Genomic DNA, 23,911 nt, shown 5'->3' with positions numbered 1-23,911 from the left:
ACCTTGCAACTTCAGGTGACACAGCAGAGTTGTGTTTGTATAAAAGCTTGTTTGCTTTTATATTCATTTAAATGGTTTGTGTTTAATTACTTCCAACTGTTTTGTTTTACTGCACCCTGTATCAGTGCTTTGGTTATTTTTCTACCTAATTCTCTGTTTAGCACCTAATTCTCAGAGCTCAGACAAAAATTTACAATGAATGAGTTAATGTTCCTAAACATTTTAATCTTCTTTAATTTATTGATTCTCTGTAAAATTTTTACACAATTATTTTTAAAAATACTTTCCTCCAAAGCTTTGTAATATATGGCTAAAACTTAAATAATTTATTTAATTGTGGCTGGTTGAATTAGCTGCACTTAGTATTCAGTGATTATTTGTATTATTACTGTTTTCACTATTTCAAGGTTTTTTGACATCCAAAAAAATGTAGCACAATTATTTGTGCAGTAATAGCTATAGTAGTGTAACTTTCTATATGAAAACTCTTAAAAGAAACACTGGTGACCTTTTCGTGTTAGTTATGCCATGAGAGACTGCTGTTAGCAGTAAGGGTGTATGTGTGGCAGCTGCCCTGTTACAGCAGCACAGACTGTTATTTCCACACAGACAAATCAAAAGCTAGAAATATACAAATAAACAGTAACAAAATGTTTTTGTTCTCTGAATTGGACAGATGAGCAAATGCCTCTGGCATATATTCTACATGGTAGATTTACAGTGTGAGGCAAAACCCATATTTATAAACATTTGTGCAAACAAATTTCAGCTTCTTAGAAATTATGTTAAAATGGAGCATGACTAAATACCTGCAAAAATACACTGGCTTAATGTAATAGAAACACTTCTTATTATTTAATCTGGTTGTAGGACACAGACACTTCACATCATTAGATTCTTCTTGAATTATTTTTGAAATAATTACTTTCTTCGGAAAAACTGTGATGAATTTGAAGGTTTTTGTGGGATTTCATTTGACTGGAATTTTCCAAATGCAGAATCATATTTTTACTATTCAGATGAAAATTTCCACTTTAAAAAATCTGAAAACAATTGTGAAAACAATTCTGATCTCTTCTTTGAGAAACAAGCTTTAGGTCTTAAGCTTTTCTTCTAGATACTACCAGAGTATAATCCAACGCTCTATATACATGAAATGTGACTAAATAAAATAGGCTATATACAAGTGTAGAAGTTAATTCTTAGAAATTCTGTCAGATAGTAAACATCATCTGCAAAGTTGTACATACCTTATTTTGAACCTCAGCAAAGCATTTCAGTACATAGTATCTGAGTAGTCCTTTTAACTCTCAGTGCGTAGTAAACCTATTTATTGTCTTTGCAAGACTCATTTAGGCTCACAAGTTTGCCAGATTGGAGCTTAAAGCAGCTGTAACAAAAGTACAGCTCAGAAGTGCAACGTGTATTGTGTCAGTGAAATGTACTATTTTATTCCTGACGAAAACAAAATCAAAAGCAATCAGCTTCATTAAGAGGAGGCATATAGTTTTATATGTAGTGATATGCTTGGGAAAATGAAGTTAAACTCATGTTATAAAAATATTACTCGTGCAGCTTTTCCTAAGAAAAATTTTCTAAGTAAAGTGTAATTGTTGTTTAACTGAATAGTATTTTTATCTTCAAATTTAATAAGCAATACTTGATCATCAAATGCTTTTAATTTATACCTTCTATTGATTTTGTTTTAATACATGACTAGAGGACATTGTTTTGAATATAAAAGATTAATGAATTCTTACGTGGTTGTTCCAGTACAACTTAGTTCTCAGATTGTATTGATTTTTACAAAGCCTTATGCTGTGGTTAAAACAGATGCTCCTTTCTTCTAGCAGGGATGCAGTTACTGTTTGAAAGATGCAGTGGTGCACTGGTGAAAAATAAGTAGAAACTGTAACTGAAGCCCCATCTATCACCTGGAGTCTTCCACTTAGGTTTCTGGGGGATGTGTTCATCTTGAAAAAAACATGTGCTTTGTATGGACAGGAAGCAGAGTTTTTGCAGCTACCAGATTGTGTTCTTTTCCCAAAACGGCAGTACACGTCATCCAGTTCGTAATATGTATCTGAGCACCATGTAATAAATCTCTTAATTCCACTGCTGATCTGGTATTGTCACAGGGAGGTTAGCAGGCACTTCCATCTGCAAGGCACAGAAGTTTCTCAGCGTTCAGAATCATTGGAAGTTGCTTAGAACTGCTGCCTAAACACTCTCTGACAAGAGTCTGTGTTAAACTATAACATGTGCAGGAGAGGAAAGATAAAAAGATTAGAGGGTAGCACATAACGTATTACTAGTTTTCCAAAACATGCCTTTACTTGGCAGCTCTGCCCACAGCAGAGGGTTGGAACTAGATGGTCTTTATGGTCCCTTTCAACCCAAGCCATTCTATAATTCTGTAATTCTGTGATTCATAAAAAAAACAAGCTGTAGGATAAATTGCAACTCATAAACTGCTTTTATGAAAATTATAAACTTTGTAGGAATATTTTATGATCACTATAAGCTTTTAATGGAACAGTGATTGGGATCAGGGTTAGATTTATGTGTTTTTTTTTCTGTTTAATCAACGGGAAAAATAGTAGTATTTCCCATACTCTGCTCTTGGGGTAGTGTTTCATTTCTCTGACAGTGCATCCCTTGTCTTCCCAAATAATCTCAAAGAAGTTAAGTTTCTAAAATTGTATTTTGACTGTTGTAGCCCATAACATGAATTTGAATAATGCTATGGGTGAATACATGCCCCGTGTGTATGTCTCTAAAAATGATATGCTCATGCATCCTCTGAAAGCAAACTAGGAAAACCTTGTCTCCTGCAGATTTTTCTTTCCATTTTTGCATCTCAGAAATGTTTCCCATGATTTAACATATTCCTTTCTTTCATAAAGGAGTCTGGAATTGCTTCTACAGACATTAAAGAGTAATTTTTCCAAGACAAGATGAAAGGTAGTGCAGCTCAACATGTCTCACATTGTTCACTTTTATTTACACTATGCCTTTGAATGAAATAATAAATATGTACCCTTTTGACATAATAAGTGAATACATTCCTTGATTTTGTTGTCATTGTTTTAAGTCTGCTGTTTTAAGTAACTGGCATTTGAGTATTTATATTCTATTTATATAAAATATGCAAATGGTTTTAGTGCTTCATGACAATACAAGTGATTTTACCGTACAAATTTATTACTGTTTTAATGAAATTTTGGTGTTGAAGAGATAGCAGACTCAGTACATGACAGTAATTTCTTCTTCAAGCACGTTAGTAAAAAGCAATCCATACGACAGTTCCGTGGCACAGTATATACATGCAGACACTTTCATTGCATATCTGACTGCAATTACTACATGCAGTCTTTTTTTTTTTCCCCCAAAGGAAAGTAGCATTGTAACTCAACAATTCTCTGATATTTAATCTGTTAATTTCTATAGAATTTCAACTTATACAAAACTTTATTTTACCATTTTAGAAAGATAGAAACATTTTTGAGAAGGAAAGTTTGAGAATGCAATGGAAAATGGAGAAAGAGACGTGTTGGGAAAAGGCCCAAAGGGTTGGAATCAAAAACTGCAACAGGAAGCATTCCAGGAAAGAAAAAAAGAAAAAGTTGGCTAGAGACAGAACTTCTCACAAAGTAATAAAAAACAGTAATAGAAAGCATCTAACAAATTAAATTCTTTTGTGTTATGATCCGAAAAGCATGCAACTACTTGACCTAGTAGTATATAGAGATTGCAGCCTTGTTTGCCTCCAGGGGCAAGGCACCCACAGGATCTCTGAACAGCCTATGCCTGCATCTTACCACCCTCTGAGGAAAAAATTTCCATCTAACACCGAATTTAAATCTCCCCTCTTTTAATTTAAAGCCATTCTTCCTTGTCCTATTCACTACCAGACCATGTAAAATGTCAGTCTGTCTTCTGCTAATATGCTCCCTTCAAATCTGCCTGGAGCCTTCAAGGTAAACAAGCACAATTCCACAACCTCTGATCATCTTTGCAGCTCTCCTCTGGAGCCCTTTCCAACATGGGAAATGTTGGAAATGCTCACCTTTCTTATGTGGGGGCCCCTGACCTGGAAGCAGTACTTCATGTGGAGCTTCAGAGAGTCAGAGGAGAGGGAAAAAATGACCTCCTTTACGCTGCTGGCCACCCCTCATTTGGTTCAGCTCAGGATACAGTTGATCTTCTGGGCTGCAAGTCTACATTGCTGCTCAATTCTAGCATTTTATCCTCCAAAGTCTTTCACTGCAGGACCACATGCAGTGAGTTCTTCTCTGATCTGTATGCAAACACCCTTACCCGAGCACAGCACCCTGCACTTGGCCTTGTTGAACCTCATTAAGTCCACATGGACCTACTTCTCAAGCCTTTTTCACATCCATCTGAATGGCACGTCTTTGTTCTCTTGTATTAAATGCACCACTCAGCTTAATGTCATTGGCAAACTTACTGAAGGTGCTCTCTATCCTAATGTAATTAATAAAGATGTTGAAGAGCACCAATTCCAAGATGGACCTCTAGGGAATACCACTCCTGACAGTCCTCTGCCTGGACATAGAAGTATTGACCACAACAGTCTGTGACCATGTAACCAATTCTCTATCTACTGAATAGACCACCCTTCAAATCCTTATTTGTCCAATTTACAGATGAGATGTGGAATGGAACCATGTCAAAAGCCTTGCACAAGTCCAGATAGATGATATATCAGTTGCCTTTCCTTTGTCCACTGATGCTGTCAATCTGTCACAAAATGCTACCAGATCTGCCCTTGGTGAAAACATACTGGCTCTCTCAGATCACTTCTTCATCTCATATATGCCTTAACACATCTTCCAGGAGGATTTGCTCCATGATCTTCCCAGGCACAGAGGTGAGGTTCGCCAGCCTGTAGTTCCCTGGTCATCCTTTCTCCCTTTCTTAAAACTGAGAGTGATGTTTCCCCTTTTTTCAGTCACTTGACTGGAGAACTGGGAACTTCACTTAGCAGCCATGACTTTTTGAAGTATGACAGAGAGTAGCTTCACAGTCACATCAACATTAGAATTCTTTTAGGATCCTGGCATATGTCATCTGGCTCCATAAACTTGTACACATTCAAGTCTAATGAATCAGCCTCTGACTTGCTTTGCTCTTACAGAGGGAAGGATATTGCTCCCATGTAGACGTTCATGAGAGAATGCCTGACTGCCAGGGAAGACTGAGGCAAAGAACTCTATGAGTACCTCAGCGTTGTCCATTGTCTGTTGTACACTGTTCTCTCTTCTCATTTATCCAAAGATCTAAACTCTCCTTTGCTGTTGTCTTCTGATCAGTGTACTTGTAAACCTTAGGATAGGTTATTCTTATCAATACTATACTTATGACAGATTATATGCGTACATATATATCCATAGAATTATCAGTACCAAATCAAAGAGATCTCAGAAACAGTGGCAGTTAAGGAAAGTAATATCCAAAGAGACCAAATGTCAAAACTTTTCTCATTGTGGTCAGATTACTGGTATTTGTAACTACTCCCATCATTTTGTTCAGTGTAGCATCTTACTCTGTAAGCATAGTGTTAAGCAATAATGTAGTCTGAAATCGATATTGCTTCAAAACAGTGTACTTTTTTTTTTTTTTTTTTTTTTCCTTTGTTGCATTCATGTTTCTCTGGCAGTTAAAATAGGTCCTTTGTCTCTTCTCTGGATGGCTTCTGTATAAGAAGCCTTGTAAAGCAGATTGTAGCACCATGGCATGTTGACCTAAGGTATGCCTTGGAGCCTGTATGCAGGGTAAGAAATTATAGATTAGTCAGTGGTTTTGGAAAAGTAGAAGAATGATGGAAAATAAAAATTAGAAGTCTTTATAAATTATTTTAAATGGTAGTTATTTCAATATTTACTTATTAGACATCTCGTAACGGAGCCTGAGTTGGGTCCTTTTGGACTTGGGGAAATAGAATAGTGGAAATAAAGCAGGCATGTCCAGCTCAGAGCCCACAGGCTGTGTGCAACCTGGCACCATTCACTCTACAGCCCTCTCTGCCCTGCACCATCACGGCAGCAACTCTGCCCTGCAGAGGGTCCCAGCCTGGCCCAAAGCACAGACCCATCACCACCTTCACTGTGAAAGATTTTTCCTTACATATAACCTAATTCTACCCTTTAAGTTTATATCTATTAACTATGTTATATATTTTATGTGCAGTCCAAAGCAATTCTTCATCACTCAGCTTGGGCCAGGCAAGCCAAAAGGCCAAACGCCAAGGGAATAAAGCAGTATTTAATGCATGTTTGCAAGGCATAGAAATAATATGTCACGGTGACTTGTAACTAAGAAACAAACAGACAAAGAAAAAAAAACAAATCCCCACATGCACGCAAATAAAGAGGAATTTATACGGAAAAAGAGTTTCAAAAGCAAATTACCATTTTTTGGTAACTTAAAGCCATAAATATTAAATTACCAAAATTCCTATGTTTCTTTAGTCCCCAGTCCTAATCTATTTTTATTGGAAGGTAAATTAAATTCATATTTTCATACTAAATATATTTTTATTTCTTTCAGCTAATTGTGGTGGATGGTGGAAAATTTCTACTGAGCAACATCTTATATGGATAGCTTTATGGTAGATAGTTCAGAGTATTAAATGTGTCTTTTGCTTGAACACAGAAATAGTATAGTCATTTTTTCAGTGGCTTTCCTTCCTCTATACCAGTGAATGCTTTTACTTTTTAATGCTATAAAGCGTGTTCAACAAGTATAGAAGTGGGTGAAATACTGGCAAAATGTCATTAATTTTTAGACAACTGTGTTGTGACTACGAGTGAAAAAGATTTGAGATCTCTCTTAGAATGATATTCCCATACAAATTATAATTATGCTCATGTCTCTGTTGGCTAATTGTGCATTTGTTTGCCTTACAAATATTTGACTAACTGTGGCTGTGAAATTGGATTTCACAAGGGGCATCTCTTCTTGAAAATAATGCTCTAATGATCTTCTATTGATTGCAAAAATTTGAAACTGTAACTCCTTTGATGATTATCAGAAAAGGAAAAAAAAATGCACTCATGTCCATAATTTACTGAAACTTCACAGACAGTTGATGATAGATTTAATCTGCTTACTCTCTCACCATCAGATGCATCTATCTTATTTGCGAGGACTTTAATTTACACAGCAAAGTCCAGAGCACTGTACCGTTGTGACAGCTGGCTCTCAGGCTGTGTTCTGGGGCACAGTAATTCTGCTGCGATATGCAGAGCGTTTCTGTTTTGAACATTTTGAAGAGGAAGACTATATTTCTGTATTATTCCACAGGAAGGGATTTGCCAGTCCCCCAAGGTCTTTAAGGGAGCTTTACACTCTTGCTTGACACACTTGTAAAAATTCCTTTTCTTTCTCTTCTTGAACTATACACTTTCTTTTTTAATGCCTGAAGCTAACTGGTTAATTATTTTTTCATATATTCGAATCAAAACATAGAGGAATTCAGAACATTATGTAAAGGTCATTTTGAACCCTATTCTGATGGAAACTGGGCTTCTGCATTAAAAATAGCCCTGAATGCCAGGTGGAACTTAAGACGATTACAGCAAGTAGGCTGGGACAGTTAAAATGTGGAAATCTTGCTCAAGTCAAGAACAGAAATTAATATTTTCACTCTATCCCTTAGTGAATGTTTGTCCATACATCTTAAAAACAACTCTTTTTGGCAAAATAGCTCATTCTTTTCAAGATTAGACACAAACAAACAAAAAACCAAACCAAAACCACAAATAACAACGATAACAACAAAACAAAAACCCAGAGCTTGGATGTTGGGGTCTGCCTGCAGCACTGTCAGCTGTCTGGGAAACTCATACATGCATTTTTTGTGTAATCTGCATAGTTGTAGAGACTAGCATTATGTCCAGATACAAGTGGGAGATCACATGCTATTCCCTAAGCTTACTACTGCTTTTTGCTGTAACAAATCGGTCTGTGTTGCTTACCACTTTCTTGAATTTTGAGGTGGAAGTTCTCCATCTGCCTAAGCCTGAACTCATCTCAGGTTCTTTCTATTTCTTGCACTGAAATTAAGGAAGGACTGCATGTTCTGCTGCACATTTTGATTCTTACAGTTTTTCTGCTCTGAAATATATCTTCTCTGATGTCCTGGAGAATTTCAATGCGGTGTCAGAGAATGCTTTTTTACTGTGGTGGAGAAGTCCACAGGGTCGTTCACAATGTTCACACACCGTCAGCATAGAAAACTCCTAACCTCCAGAAGACAGTGGAGAAGTCCAGATCATGGAAACCATCGCTGCATATGCTTATTGTGGGTGGGTATAATCAAGTCTGTCATACTAACACCCCCTATGTCTATAGAGCAATGAAGGCAAGATGAGAACAGATGGTAATGACACCCTTGGAGGGAAGCACAGAACCTTAGTAAGGCTCCAGGGCTGTGGGCATGCTGCATCCTATCAAGATTGTTCTTACAGGAAGTCTTAGAACTGGAGGTGAGGCATAGGAGAAAACATGACAAAAGGCTGACTATAATAGGGAACAGAATGTAAATACATGGAGACAAAATCATCCCCTGTTAACAGACTACTTGGCTACTTCTCTCTCACAGATACTGTTCTTTCAGTTAGTTCCTTGATCTGCCATGTAGCATCAGGCCTGCTTTGGTTGGGAAGAGGAGCTTTGTGGAACCGTAGCCAAAGCCAGAATGAAAGAAAGGAGAAGAAAAAAAATCACCTTAAAATCACCAGTCCTCTTTAGTGAGAGTATGTAATTAAATCGGATTAAATCAATCAGGAAATCCCAGCCAGGAATCAGGCATGTAGGAAGGGAAAAACAATAAATGCAACTGAAAGCAAAATAAACATTAGTACTGGTTGACTGAGGGTTTGGAAGCAGATTAACAAGACTGATACAAGACGGTTATTTTTTAAATTGTGTCTTACGTCCATCTTTAGGGCATTGAATTGACTGTGGAAACATTAAGAGTATTGGAGAAGAAATTTTGCTCATCTTCTGTTCAGTGCAGATTTAAGTGCTTTGCAGTTACTAAGGCTTTGTATTACACAGTCAGCCTGGAGGATAAAAGAAGTACTGAATAATGACCCATTTGTAATGACTGGCCCTGTAGAAAGACAGTACATGATAACAGTGTGAAAAACCTGTGGAGTAAGTGAGCTCTTACAGAATCTAAATACATTTTTCACAGACCCTTTTTGATCAATATTGTAACCCAAATAACATTCATAAGTGTAAGGTTTTAGTGGTGTCATGTACATTAGGGGTGCCAGTTCTTGCATACATATGAATTCCTTGCTGTTGGCAGTTATGCATTTAACACTAAATTGTACCATGACTCTTCAGTCAAAAGTCTTCTTTTGGAAACAGTGTAGGCAGACATAATCACATCCTGATTTTCTCCACAAGACTGAGGAGTCCAATACTGGCCAGTTTTGCAGTCAAAGAAGATAAGTGTGATCTTACAGATGACAAGTTATCCTTGTAAGAAAAACACAGACACCAGTTATCCCATTTTTCTATTAAGCATGTGAGAAAAAACTCTGAAATTAAATAGTCTCTTTTACAGTTTCTACAGGAAAGACTCACGTATGTATGTGGAACTTGCACAGCCCAACATGATGGTGTCTGTGCACATACAAGTGTTCACACACTTCCTAATTTTCTCCTGAGTTTCTAGTCTTAGCATATGTTAGAGTTGTTGATTTATTAGTTATTTTGTTCTCTTTCATACGTACTATGCCTCCTCCTGGCATGTTTATTTAATGCCTTGATCATTCTGTGCTTCAAAGATATTGAGCCTACAAAAAGCTACCTCCATGTAGCAATCTGCAACATTGACACAGCTGCAGTACACCAGCATCATGTTAGAAAGAAGAGCATAACTAAGAAAAAGTAGTGATAAAGTGCTTATTTGACAATATCTTAAGAACAAAAACTACAGAAACTATAAACATACCTCTTTGTGTTGTTACTATTCCTCTGTATGTTATATTTACAGCCAAGGAAAACTTTGTCATGAGAATAAGTTCAAACATGTATAGTTGCATGTTTGTTTATAGTATCTAACTTCACCTGTCATTTCATTTCTCTCTTAAATGTATTTTTTTATCTATTAGGTACAGTTTAGTCTTGCACTATCAAAAAGTTTCAATTCAGAATCCTTTCTCTATGTTTTGGTAACTCATATCCTTTTATGTAGGGGTTAACTTACAGATCTGCTTGGGCTTAGGCAGGTTGAGTAGCGACTTTAGTGGGATGAGGTACTAAAAGCTCTGTGGCACATGACAAAATAGTGTCAGAACCAAGTAGATGTAATACTTTTGTTAATTTCAGGCTCCTCTGCAACTAATTTTATAATCAGATAAGTATGTTATATTTTGTGTCAAAGATGTATAGGTTGCATTATCTGAAGTAGGAGTTCATGTAATGATGGGAAGGATAGAATGAGAAAGGCTTGTAGATCTATGTAGCATATTTTATTGAATGAGCTATGGTGGTCAGGTTAGATAGATAGGTATTCAGTCATGAGCTTCAAGTCTGAAACAGCATTACTGTATTGATCATGGTCATGGATGTGCGTAATGCCATTATAGTGCTGTGGGTTTGTCATGCATCAAAGCCCAGGAAATATTTGAATTGTTAAACAATGTAACTGCAAATGGAATTAAGCATCCTGGAGGACCAAGAGCTGTGTTTAAAACAGAGTTTAATTTTAAATTTTGCTTTTTTTCCATCTGATCTGTCTTACTATGAATCTTTGTCTCACCAGTTATTCAGCTACATCCTAGTTTCCATCTAGATTAATGTCTTCCTGCATTGCATTGTATTTGCTGTTATTCTACCTATTAAGAATGCCACCAAAATTAGTATCAAGATAAAAATACAAGCTATCCCAAAACATCTTAACACTGGTGTCATTCCTATTATGTAGATGAAATAATTTGACTGTTTGGCTAGCTGTTTCATTGTGATTTTGAGAAGACTTAGGTCTGTCCTAACTTGAATAGTAACAAAAAGTTGACATCTGTATTTTAAAAAACACTCAGATATTGTTTGCTGTTAATGTTGACCAAGAATAAACAACGCTCTGTGAAATGTGTCATGAAAGCAAGATTGAGATGTAGTTCCTAACATAAAAAGATGAAAAATAGTTTTAGGAGCATAGAATAATCAGATTTACTCAGTCAGAGATGTGTGGATTTCTGCACGTACACAGCAACTTGTTCGATGCTCTTTTGCAATAACAAGTATCTGCCTCTTCATTTACATTTATTAATCCTGATGATTGCTCTAAGTGATTGCCTTTTCATATGCTAATGACCATTTGCCAGAGCCAAGACCTTCCTTTATACTTTTATTTTACAAAATGAATAGGTTCTTTTTTGTGGTATGTTCTTTTGAAGCCTTCACTACTGTAATTAAAATGTATGTAATTTTTCCTAACTGAAAGCCTTTTAGATAACAGGATATAACCTCAGCATATAAATGTCCATTGTTGGGTTTAAATTAAAAACAACATGTACTATTCAGCTATGTTCTGCTCTGCAATGCAGTTTTATCTACATGTTTGTAGTGCTCCACTTATTTTGTAAATTTCCTGGTACTTACATAAAACTGTTGATTTCATAGTGTTCTTTATGACTAAATACTGTGTGACTTCAGAAATATAGTAAACACATTTACACAAGTTTCACTGTTCTGTAAGGTAATAAACTGCCAAATGAGAATTATTAGTAGGCCAGATGATAAGAAAAACAATTGAAGCATTCACAGTTCACTCCCGAAGTGCATATTCATCACTTATTCAAGATATAGCTTTTACAGACTGCTATGGGAATTGAGCATGTATGACAACTGTTGTGATAAAAAAAAACAATTACAAAAATGTAATATGCTCTCATGTCTAGTTGTCTATAACTAAAAATGTTAAAATGAATTGCACCCTTATAAACTTTAGAGGTTACTTAAATTGTCATTGATAGGAAAAGAAAATATTTAGAATTCATGAAGTTTTATTAAAATGACTAAGCAGGAAGGAAGAAGCTATAGCTTAAAAGCAAAAAGATCTGAGTACAAACATATATATTTACTTTGTGTAGAATGCCATATTTTTACATTTAGTTGCAGAGCATGAGTTAGTTCTAGACATCAATATTACAAGTCTTTATTACAATTATTCATGGATTTCATTAGTTTCAATCTTTTTGCAATATTTCATCCACTTAAAATAATCCCTTCAATTTTTCTGAATCATGGAAAAGTGTTTATCTGTTAATATACAATAAGGGAATCAGTAACAATTGTTCAGTATCAAATTTTTCATGTTTTTCTATATCAACCTGGAATTTCTCAATTTTCTATTTCTTCTTTTTTTCTTTTTTTAAATTAATTAATTTATTTACTTTAATTTTAATCCAGCCTTCTGGAAGAGAAGTGGTAATTTTATCTCCATGACAGTAGAAATGGGCATTTTTGAAACAAAATATAAATCAGTGATTCTATCAAGTCAGCATTCTTCTTTAGCTGCCCTTAAGTAGGGGCAAAAGGTATAATGTAACTTATTTGTCATCTAGTCTTGTTTCTGTCTGCACTTTCAGTAGCAGAATAAAGATCTGTAACTTCTTAAGTACTTCCTAATGAAGAATTTATTTTAGGCTGTGAAGGTCATGTAGCAAGGGATATCCTCCCTGAAAGTATGCAGTAAATTAACATGGTAGTGGTTTTATTTTTATGGCATAGAGTATTGGTGTTTAACCATGTCATTCTGAGCCTAATTGCAGTATCTGCATTTTTCAAAGGTGGATGACCATGCTTGATTCTATCAACATGTGAAAAACATTTTGGCTTCCATTTTGGGAAGTGGGAATGAGGTATGAGCAAAAAAAGAGTGATGACCTAGCTAAGAAGGAAGGAAAATATGACAAATAGTGACAGAGTGCAGGATTTGGAATTCATGAGAATTTAGGGTAGGATACGTGAAACTTTTTGAAAATTTTGATGCCAGCTAAAAAAATGCAAGGGGGTAAGGGTAAATATATTACCGCCATCCTACAACCTCGAGGAAGTAAACAGCTGCAATCTAAGATTCATCTATTTCATTGGTTTCTTTTGTGATCACCTTTATGTCTTTTTGGTCTCTATGTGTTTCACTTTTAGCAAATCTCTTTCATCATTTTGTAATAGTATTTTGTATCCTAAGGATAACCACCCTCCAAGATTCTCTTCTTCTCTTTCCATGTCATTAACGCAACATTAGTAATTAGAACCTGACTCATAGAAATATGAGTAGGATAAGTTTAGATTGTTGCCTTATTTAGCTCCCAGTGGAATTCTAAGCATGTGGACTAACTGGATTTTAATCTATTTGCTGTAATAATTAAGGCTCACATTATCTTTTTAATTCTTTCTTCCATTTTCCAGTTATTAGTGGAACACAGCACCTCAGAAAAGGATAAGAGATCCCGATTGCTGACAGTTTTAAAGTGAAATAAAAAATGAAAACTGTCATACTCATACACGAGGACAAGAAAAGTAATGCTAAAAATGGCCTGTTAAACAGAAATGCGAAATGGCATTAGAGTTTGCACAAAACTGTATGTAGTTTCCTTAACGCTACCTGTCTTTTACTTAGGCAGAAGGCAAATGTAACAAATACACAGATGGATTTGTTTTAATTAAATAGAGAGCAGATTTGAGGAATTTGTTTTAATGGAAACTCTATAGACATAAACATTAGTGTTATCAGGAGTGCACTTTTGAACTGACCCTTTAATCACCCACAGCTCTGGGAAGGCTGTGGTGGTGTGCCCATCCCTCAGGATGACATAGTTTGGACATATAGACACTTCTGTGAAGAGGCTGTATTGCTTGAGTGAAACTCACCATTCTGTATCTCTGTTCTAACGCTGCTGGTTAGCCGATCATGCTCAAACTCAAGTCCAGAGATCTCTGCTGAGATTTAGTCACCAGCTCGTGATCTTAGTGATTCACATTTCTCCTAAGCACTTAACGTGTGACTGACAAACAGAAAAGGAGGATTGAATCAATAAAATATTTTTAAGTACACGACTTTTTTAAGATCAGATAGTTTTTGGAATTTTTTGTTGCCTGATTATAAAAACAGATGGCATCTACGCATTTTTCAGGCTTTCCTTTCCACTCCCTACTGCCCACTATTGTAAGCTGTGATCTTTAATGCGTATTGGTTTGAATATAAATTCAAGCAGATCATGCAGGTGGGCCTTTTCAAAAGCAGTTTAAGTACTCTTTTTGTGAAGACAGTGCTGCTATTTATTTTACAGTTTTTTCATGTTTCTTCATCTAAACAATTTTCTCATACTTAACTCTACAGGTAGCATCCCAGCATTACATTAGTGAACTGAACTGTGATGGTATAAATATATACTTCACAATCTAAAGTATTTCTCTGTTTTGTTTTGTGGGTCTTTTCTTTTTTTTTTTTTTTTTTTGTATATAAATGGTTCTTCAAGTCTCTACAAGAGGAAAAAAGTAAGAAATCAGAGAGAAGCCAGTCTTCTTTCTTAAAAGTCTTCTGTATTTTAAAACTTGTAGAGAAAAAACAAATTGGCTAAGCAAAGAAAAATGGAGTGTAGCAACCCAGTCCCCATATTTAGTTAAAAAGAATAGAGCAAGTCAGTGACAGAAGTAGTGTCATAGAGAAAAATGCAAATGCTGTTTTCTTAGTCTGAAGTTGGAAGAGAATGCAAAGGACGTGAACCTGGGCGTTCTGTAAATATAGCAGGTTTTTGTTGTTTTTGATTGTTCGTTTTTTGTTGCTGTTGTTGGTTTTTTTTTTTTTTGAAGACAAACTCCTGTAAAAGTGCATGCAGAGACCCAGAACAAGCTAAGGTAGGTTTATGAGATAACAGGGTGGGATAGAGGTCTGTGGGCTCTATTCAGAAACATGTATTTCAGTGATAGAAGGTATAAACTGCAGGAGAAAAAGAAAAGCATTGAAAATGGGAGAAAGACCTGAACTTGGAAGCTGAGGAGTACGAAAACAAATAATGAAGCAGAATTTGTGGAAAATGTCTTGTAAGGCACTAAACATTCTGAGGGCATTTTCACTTCTCACCATGTGCAGTATCACTGCCTATCCTGGTTATAAAAGCATACCTCAGATATGATTTTAATCTGTCCCCAGTAGGTGGAAGAGTTACGTAAGAAGCTTAGACTAATTTTTTTAAGGCAAGACACTGTATAGTGTCTTGTCAGAAAAATACTCTACTTGTTTGGATAAAATATACTGGGAAGTGGCTGGAGAATTGATTTAAAATTCTCTGTAGTAGAAATCCACGAAACAGATTCAGAGGGAGATGTGCAGAAATGACCTAAAATGTTTCGTACTCAGGGGGTGAACCTTAGCTTTTGCTGCATCCAGATGGAGACACCTTGATCATTATAATCAGCACACTACATTTGCTGCATTTAAAAACTAGGTAAATATTTAATCACAGTGCAATTAAGTCTAGATCATTGCCATTCATTTATAATGAATTGTTTGATAGGATTTAATACAGTACTAATGTGTTCATGAGCCAGGCTAAACAGGTTTTTTGCTGTTGTTTTTGTTTTTTTTTAAAGCTGATATTTTAAGAATGTTAATGAAATACAATGTGGGTGACATTTTTTTTTACTAGTTTCATAAACTGAGCTATTCTATAACAGATAGCTAATATGATATATTCCTCACAGACTGCAAAGAATGTTCTACCATGCTTATTCTTTTCAGTTTAAAATAGGCAAATAAATAGCAAGCTGTTAACAATGATAAATTTTTTTGTCATAAAATTAATTTGCCTTCTAACTGCAAAATAAACTCAGAGGTGGCAAATTGCAGAAGGAATTGGGCTGAAATGTATTGATCTATTGTAGAAGTCGGTATTTTTATTCTTTGTTTTATAAACATTTAAGTATGCTGAGGTAGCAGGGATTTCTCATTACAATTTGGAAGAATTGAAGGATCAGGTACTTCAGACTACATCAAGGTTGACTTTTTTGAGTTTTAGTTAAAATGTGACATGTTTTTATTGGAGCCATGCCACAGTGGACCAGTAAAATACAAGATGAGCCATACAGTGCTAAGGTGTTCATTTAAATATTGAACCCACACTGGCTTTTAAGGACAAAAATGAACAAGTAAATAAAGAAAATATGTGAGTAAGAGAGCAACTACAGGACAGCAACATATTTATATGTTACTGGAGATGCACCCTGCTGCAGATTGAGCTTCTGACTAGAAGAAGCCATTTCTGTGATTATAGCTATTTCTGACATAAGGTCAGTAGCACATCTGCTACTCTCCTCGAGCTCTCTCCTCAAATGTGCTTGCAATGGCATACTGCAAAACAAGCGTCTGAGTAACGGTTGCAATTTCAGGTAGTTAGCAAATATGTTGTTCTTTGCATCCAGCTATGTTAAGAATGTTCTTTGGAAATGGTAGTTTCTTCTAATTGTAGACATGATCGGCAGAATACATGAGCAGCAGATAAGTCTTAGCCACTAAGTGGCTCAATCTGTATTAGTGAGACCCAACTCTGTATTGCAGATGCTGGAGTGGGTATGCCATACTTCTGTTTTTGAGCCTGTAGGCTGAGTTGTGTGTGCATTCTGGTGTGATCTATCCCCAGAACTCAAGAGATGCTGGATGATTTTTGCCGAGTGATTGAAATGGTCTCAATCTAAACTAACATAACTCCCATGCAAACATGCAGTTGTGGTCATTCAAAAACCAGCCTCTGTGTCAGACAAACCCTTCATAATCATATTAATAAATTAATAGGCAAAGTTATAAATGTGGGTATGATCACAGACTCTGAAGAGCTTTTGTTATGTTCCCACTCATTTTATACTGTTCTCTCTTATTATTAGCAGGGACATTCCTGCAGGTTTAAGTGCTCATTTATATGTTTCTGCGGGAGGCAGACTCTTTCAAACGCGGTTATTTTGTATTTTGGATTTGTATCTGACATCAGTAGGGCATATTTTTCAAAAGTCCTAGAGGAATTAAAAAGGTTTATACACTTTGGAAGGTAGTCCCTCATTTGTATGTGTATGCATGGTAGTTTTATAACTGTTTGGAGAAAGCATATAATAGAATAGAATATCTTAAATGTAGAAATCCAGAGAATGAGCTCATCTCAAATATTTATAAAATATACAGTGCTTATTTCTAGTTGTTCCTATTTCAGGATTCTACAGCATTCTTATGAAATTGCAGGAACTGATGGACTGCAGGGATGCAGTACTGGATCACCTAGGCAATACATCAGATTCAGTACTATAGTTTTAAACTTCATCATGGGAAGATTCTTCTGTTCTTGATCACCAGCAGCAAGGACATTAATCCTTCCCACAAAGCTGAAAGAAGTCATGTGTCACTCACCTTTTCACATGTTTGTTTCAAAATATAAGAAATCTTTGGAAGTAAGATCTGTCACAGTAGAGGAAGCACTTAAATATTGAAGAGAAAAATAAATATTTCAAACAACTGATGTTCAAGCTTAATAAGGGTAAATTTAGGTGGAGTATAAGGAAAAAACCTTTTATAGTGAAGGTGATGACACACTGGAATAGGCTGTCCAGAAATGTGGTAATGTCCTGTCCCAGGAGACTTTCAGGGCAAGGCTGGACTATTCCTGGGCAACCTGTTCTAGCTGTGCATGTCCCTGTTCATTGCAGTGGGGCTCAGTGGTCTTCAGAGGTCTCTTCCAACTCTAAAAATTTCATGATTCTACAATTCTATGTTTTTTGTGAGAGACTGCTGATAAACTTACAAGAGGGAAAAGTAAAGATGCGATTGACATTCCTATAAATGGATCCAAGAGGGACGTAAGAAACCTTAGTTGTATGAAGGCAAGATTGAGAGTATTTTTCTTCTACAATGAAATGTAAAAATGTCCTCTGATAGTGGCTCCAGTATCTGTTTTGATTTTCTTTGGACCTTACCACATTATCAGAGTAGCATTATCTGTTAGTTCTACTTTAGTAATATTCCACAAAATAAATGAAGCAATTAGCTCTGCAGCTGACAGTATCTTCATCTTGATATCACTATATCAGTGTCAATATATAATTCAGTGTTTTTCATTGAAATTGCATTACTGTTATGTGAAGAGAAGATGGATAGATAGGTGTCATCAGAAGTATTAACAATTGCAAATGTGATCATTTTGGTACGTGTCTGTCACTCACTGGAGAACATTTTTCTTCTCTTTTTTTTTTCTTTCTTTTCCTTGGTATTCATATTCTTCATGTAATCTCGTCTTTGTAAGAAATAATGTTTGATTTTTGATCTTTCTGTTTTAGCACAGCAGCAAGCACGCTTTTGAGGGAATCAGACTTTAAGGAAGACCTGTAGCTGATATTTCTGAATATCTGTCCCACCAAAGCAGCATCAGATCTTATATTTGTAAAAAAATTCTTACCATGTTTGGTGGAAGTTTGAGAAATGGCTTATTTTACTGATAATTATCTCTAAAACTGGGAGTAAAAAGGGAAAGACTCATTTGAGTTGGTTTTTTGTGATTTATTTTTGGTTGTTGTTGGAGTTTGTTTCTTCCTTTTACTATTACTACTTCAATTACTTTCTGATTTGTTGTATTTCACTAAACTAATGTCACCATGCTTTGAAGTTTTGTCACATTTTTGAATCCTTAAGTGGAGATTTATCAGAAAAAGCACTTGTAGCCTTCTTTCAGTGCATGTCAATGCATTTCACAAGATTGAGGTTGTTGTAACCCTGAATATCAGCACACCATGCCCTTTCAGACAAGCTTTGTGCTTTTTACTGATCAAGGTAGCACTGGGGATGCAGTTGTGTATAGCTGTTGCTGTCTTTAGCTGGTTGAGCAGAGCAAGGGTTGCACTTTTCCATCATCAGTGCACAGGAATTATAAGCTTTTTTCTTTAAACGCCAGTGCATCCTGGACACTTAAAAGGGCCAACTAGTGTCGTATCTCATGTCTACAATTATAAGCAGGTAAAAAACCTTTACTTGAGTTAACCCAAAGTAAATTAATCTTTCATTTACCTCTCATTTTGCAGGGGAAACACTGTGTGCTTGTTAGATCCTGAGCATTGGCTTCTTGTTCTTCAGATCTGTTTCCATTGCACTGTGTAGCTTACTCCTGTAGATACAGCTACTCCATAGTAAAATTAGTTCATTTACCAAGTAATTGAATTGAGAACTATCAAAATTTTATGTAATTATGTTCACTTAACACCTATTAAAGTGTGGTTTACAAATGTTGATGTCTCCAGGGTTTTGTTTGTTTTCGTTTCCCTCAAAACTGATAGACAGGGCAGGAAAAAAAAAGTCGAGAACAATGTTTCCTTGGATTTGTCAGGAGAAACTCTGAAAGATATTTGAGCAGATATTTGTTTTACGTCAGAAGAATTTGAGTTCCCTAGAAGACAGAAACAGGCAACCATTTTCCTTGTACTGGCTTGTTCACTCTGTGTATTCTCACTGTCAAAAATTACTTCCTTTTTAATGAAATAAAAATTCCCTTGCTTTCCTGCCTTCTCTACTATAGATAAACTAATAGTCTCTTTCAAATATGTAATTATTTCTTCAGTATTGCATTATACAAGACTGTATTTATGAAGTTTTAATTGGCTGTACTTGTCAAAGAAAAAAACAGATGATATAGATCTGCCTCGAGCCCCATTGCAACTTAGAAGTGAGGATGCATTTGCTTGATTTCTCCATCTATAAAATATCAGAGATATAATAAGAGCATCTAAAAAATTTAAAACCTGTTAAGCTCTAAGTTAACTTTCAATACTTTTCTCAAAAACAGGGCGGGATTTCAACTGAATAACAGAATTATGCATTTTGGAGTATACTTATTATTTTGGCTAATATCCCTGTAAATGCACAAAAGGCCTCAAAGAGAGCAGCAAAGTGAATAGATCTATTGCTTTTAGTGCACAATTAATCTTGCTGACATTACTTTATATGAGCGAGGATAAAAATGCCTGGAAAGCATACCATTGAATTCCAGTGCTCATTAATATTGGTCAAATGTTGTTCTCTTTGTGTTTGAAGCTACTTAAAGATTACCTGCAGAAGTATTACAGTGCTATTGATTTAGAAAGACAAATCCCTGAAGCCCACTGTTCTTTAAAAAAATCAGTTGACAAGGGTTTTATTTGTTTGTTTTTCAGTAAAGAAGGATGCTTTCAAACTTCCTGCTATAGATTTGAGTAACTGAGAATATTAATCAGATTGTCAGGGAATTAATTATCCAACATTCAATATGTTGTTACTTAAAAGCTCAAGAAAGTTAGATGGGAGTTCTTATCATGAGGCAACAGTGCCCAGAGTCTCTGTACAATTTTTAGTGTTTAAAATGAAATGATTGCTGGGTGAGGACCCAGGTTCTTCAAGACACGCAAACCTTTATAACTGTACTTGCTATATAGGGTATGCAATTGACTGAGGTTAAAAAAAAAAAAAGTGATATGCTTAATGATTCATACAATTTAGAAGTCCTGGATTCCTTGGACATTGAGAATTAGGGGAAATCAGGTACAATGTTGCAGACTTTTTTTGAGTTTCAATCATTCATTCTTTTAAAATGCAGATGAGTCTAACCTGTGTTATTTAGATGAAATGAATGTTAACTAGTGAAAATTAGATCATTTCTGTTAACTACTTTCAATGCATTTAATTAGTATGTTTCATGGCTCACAGAACCATTTCTGAACCACCAGTTTCTATCAACAACAAAAAAACACACTGCATTTATATTAAAAACACTGTTATTATATGTTTATGACCAGATGACAACTGTAGACAGTCAAAAACACATTCATGTCAGTGTTTTCTTCACAGTTGGAAAGTGCTGTGGAAGACTAAGATCAGATAGAAGTACTGGCATAGACCAGAGTAGTTATTACTGTGCTGCTCAATTGACCTCTTAAGCCTTTGTACTTTAGAGCAATCTGAGAAAATGCAAAACCTAAGGAAAATCAATGGAAATATGCTGAATATGTACTTAACAAACCATATGGAGAAAGCAGCAAGCAAAATGAGAAAATAATTGTTAAAAGACTTACTGCTCTTGGAAGATTAGAGTTCCACATGGATAGAAATAATTAGAAATATATTTCTAATATATTAGAAATATATAATTAGAAATAATATGGAGCTACCTCCAGTTACTCCCCAAACTCCAACACTGTGATAGAGGCTTGAAAAAATATATTGTCCATATTCATTGGGAGGCAAAAGATAAAACTAAGTTCCCAGAATATTACAGAGTAGAAAAAACATGAACAGAAGTTGTGAAAGTTGCAAGCCATGAATCTCATTTGATTTTCCAGTAGGCTAATATATACTCTGAGGAATTAAACATGTAGTATGCCATTATATTTAAAGTGTAATGAAGAATGTGAGGAGAAAAACAAACATGGCAACAGCCAACCTGCCTTCCTTTTAGTCTTCATGATTTTTCCTTTTTGTTTTTTTTGCTATTAAGTACACTTGAAATAGACTGATACATATTCACTTGTTTTATGTATTGGATTCAGTGGGGCATAGTCCATGTTTAATAAAGTGCATAAGCACAATTTCTGCAGTATTGTATCCTGGGTTACACTAAATACGAAGTTGTAATAGTAGCCTCTACATGGTTAGTTTCTCAAACTGCACTAACTACACAAGCAATTATAACTGTGGAATGTGTTCTGACAAAATTGTCATTCTGATAATTTTTGTCCTCTGCAAATTAATGTTTTCTCAGAGAATATAGTTTTCATGAAGTGGTATTCTGAATATATGCTATGACTCTGAACATCTGTTGAACCTTGGGTTTGTAATTGAAAACGTAAATAGCCGGACTCTGAGAAACATTAGACATAGAGCCTTTTTAAATTTAAATCATTCAATTCCCAGTGCTGATTGTCAGTAAATTATGCTGTGGAAAGAACTTCATGTCTTTTTTTTTTTTTTTTTTTTTTTTTTTTAATGTGATTTTAAGTGGATGAATTATTATTACATTGCAATTCAGCAAATGAAGATTATCACCTTTTAGGGCACATAGTGAAGGTTGCAAATAATATACTTTGTACTGCATTTACAAATCTTTTCGCACAGTAACTTGCATATGAAGCTTTCCAGTCAGTGATTACAGGTACTTTAAAATGAGATTGGAAAATTAATTCATCAAAATTCTAAAGTATTTTCTTCTGCTAAGAGATATGCTACAGGTATGGGGGCTGCTCCGTAAATACTGCCTCCTATTTCATGATGTTGGCTCACAGAGGTAGATGTTGGTGGTATGGCAGTAAAGACTGAACCTTCCCACTAATAATCCATGACATTTTGTTGCTGTGCAACAGATGGCAGTGAAAGAGCAGTCTGAAAAAATAAAGTCTGACATGGAAGTGCAAGTTAAGCAAAAATGTGTAATTGAATTCCTCCATGTGGAAGAAATGGCACCCACTGACATTCACTGACCCTTGCTGAACACTTATGGAGACCAACCAGTGGATGTGAGCACAGGGAGGTGGCAGGAGGTGTATTTCTGCAGTGATGATTGTGACAGCAGGTTACCTCCACTGCAGCAGATTGTTACAAGTGCAGTATGCAGACTGTTGTTAATTGCTGGAGAAACTGCATAGTTAAGGGATGGTGACTGTATTGAAAAGGACTATTTTGTAGCTGAGAATTTGCTCTGTTGAATAGTACTATTGTGCCTTTTGTGTCTGTTTTTGTTTTCATGGAAGTCAATAGGAGGCATTACTTCCAGAGTAGCCTGTGTAACATTAGTAAAATAATGCAATGGGACAGGTTTTGTACACACATCATGGACATAAGAATATGTTCATAATGTCATAATCTGTGGACTGAAAGACATATGTAGTCATTGCAAACTTAGTAAGTTAGATCTCACAGCTGAGACTTAATGTATCCCGGCATATGGCTAGTTGGGGAATAAAAAACAAAATTCAATTAGAAGAATTTTTTGAAAACAGTTTGAAATGGATTTGCTGAAAAGGTACTGCGTGGAAAATAATAGTTGGTTTAGTAGCTTGACTTCTGAGCCAGATAGTTACATATTCAAATAGACACACAAAGCCATAGAAAAGGTCTCATGCTTGACACGTAGTGATTACTCAGGGATAATGTACATGTCACTCCATACATGATAGGCACATTTGATTTATACATATTGGCACAGTAGTATAAAAGTTAGAATGCCTGTTATCTTTAATAGGAGGGCAAGATTTAGATTCTCTGTCTCCTGTCTTCTCTTACATTAAAAAATAATGTTATGATTAATGAGTAGTGACATACTTCATATTTTTTCTTGTTCATAAAAATCTGTGCTGGCAAGTTATCTGAACTAAATGAAGGATATATTTTAATGGAATATGGAGGTCTACATAAGAGATTTTACTTACTTAATGAGTGTAAAATTATGATGTTTTTTAATTATATGTTTATATATGCTTATCTTCTCCTTTTTTTTTTTTTAATTCCATCTCTTAGGACCCTGCTTTCCTAATCCATGCCATAATGGTGGGATGTGTGAAATTAGTGAAGCATACCGAGGCGACACATTCATAGGATATGTTTGTAAATGCCCAGAAGGTTTTAATGGGATTCACTGCCAGCACAGTAAGTTCCACATGGTAACTTTTAAGTATTTATGGATAGAAGCCTTTTTATTAGCTTGCAGTCTCGAGGGTCAGTGTTCGATCTCACTTTCTTAAATCCTTATCCTTCATTTTGTGATCAAACTAATACCACTGAACACAGTTACCATCTTCAGAAAATTGTGTTATTATTTCCAACTTACTCGACACAACAGTGAATGCTTTATGTACATAATATGTACAT

The 23,911-nt window shown here is 35.5% G+C and overlaps 1 protein-coding gene across 2 annotated transcripts in view; it reads left to right on the top strand.

Annotated features, from left to right (window-relative positions):
- Window positions 1–23,911, top strand: part of EDIL3 (EGF like repeats and discoidin domains 3) — a 271,818-nt gene that overhangs the window by 118,570 nt on the left and 129,337 nt on the right. For both annotated transcript variants that reach the window (XM_052700525.1, XM_052700524.1), the window contains one exon: window positions 23,561–23,689. In XM_052700525.1, coding sequence (XP_052556485.1) covers window positions 23,561–23,689 — 129 coding nt within the window. The remainder of the gene's footprint in view (window positions 1–23,560; window positions 23,690–23,911) is intronic.

Source organism: Tympanuchus pallidicinctus, unplaced genomic scaffold (assembly GCF_026119805.1).
Source record: "Tympanuchus pallidicinctus isolate F22 unplaced genomic scaffold, pur_lepc_1.0 scaffold4, whole genome shotgun sequence".
NCBI classification, from domain to species: domain Eukaryota; kingdom Metazoa; phylum Chordata; class Aves; order Galliformes; family Phasianidae; genus Tympanuchus; species Tympanuchus pallidicinctus.
The sequence above is the reverse complement of the archived record's forward strand: the minus strand, read 5'-3'. Positions and strand labels throughout refer to the sequence as shown.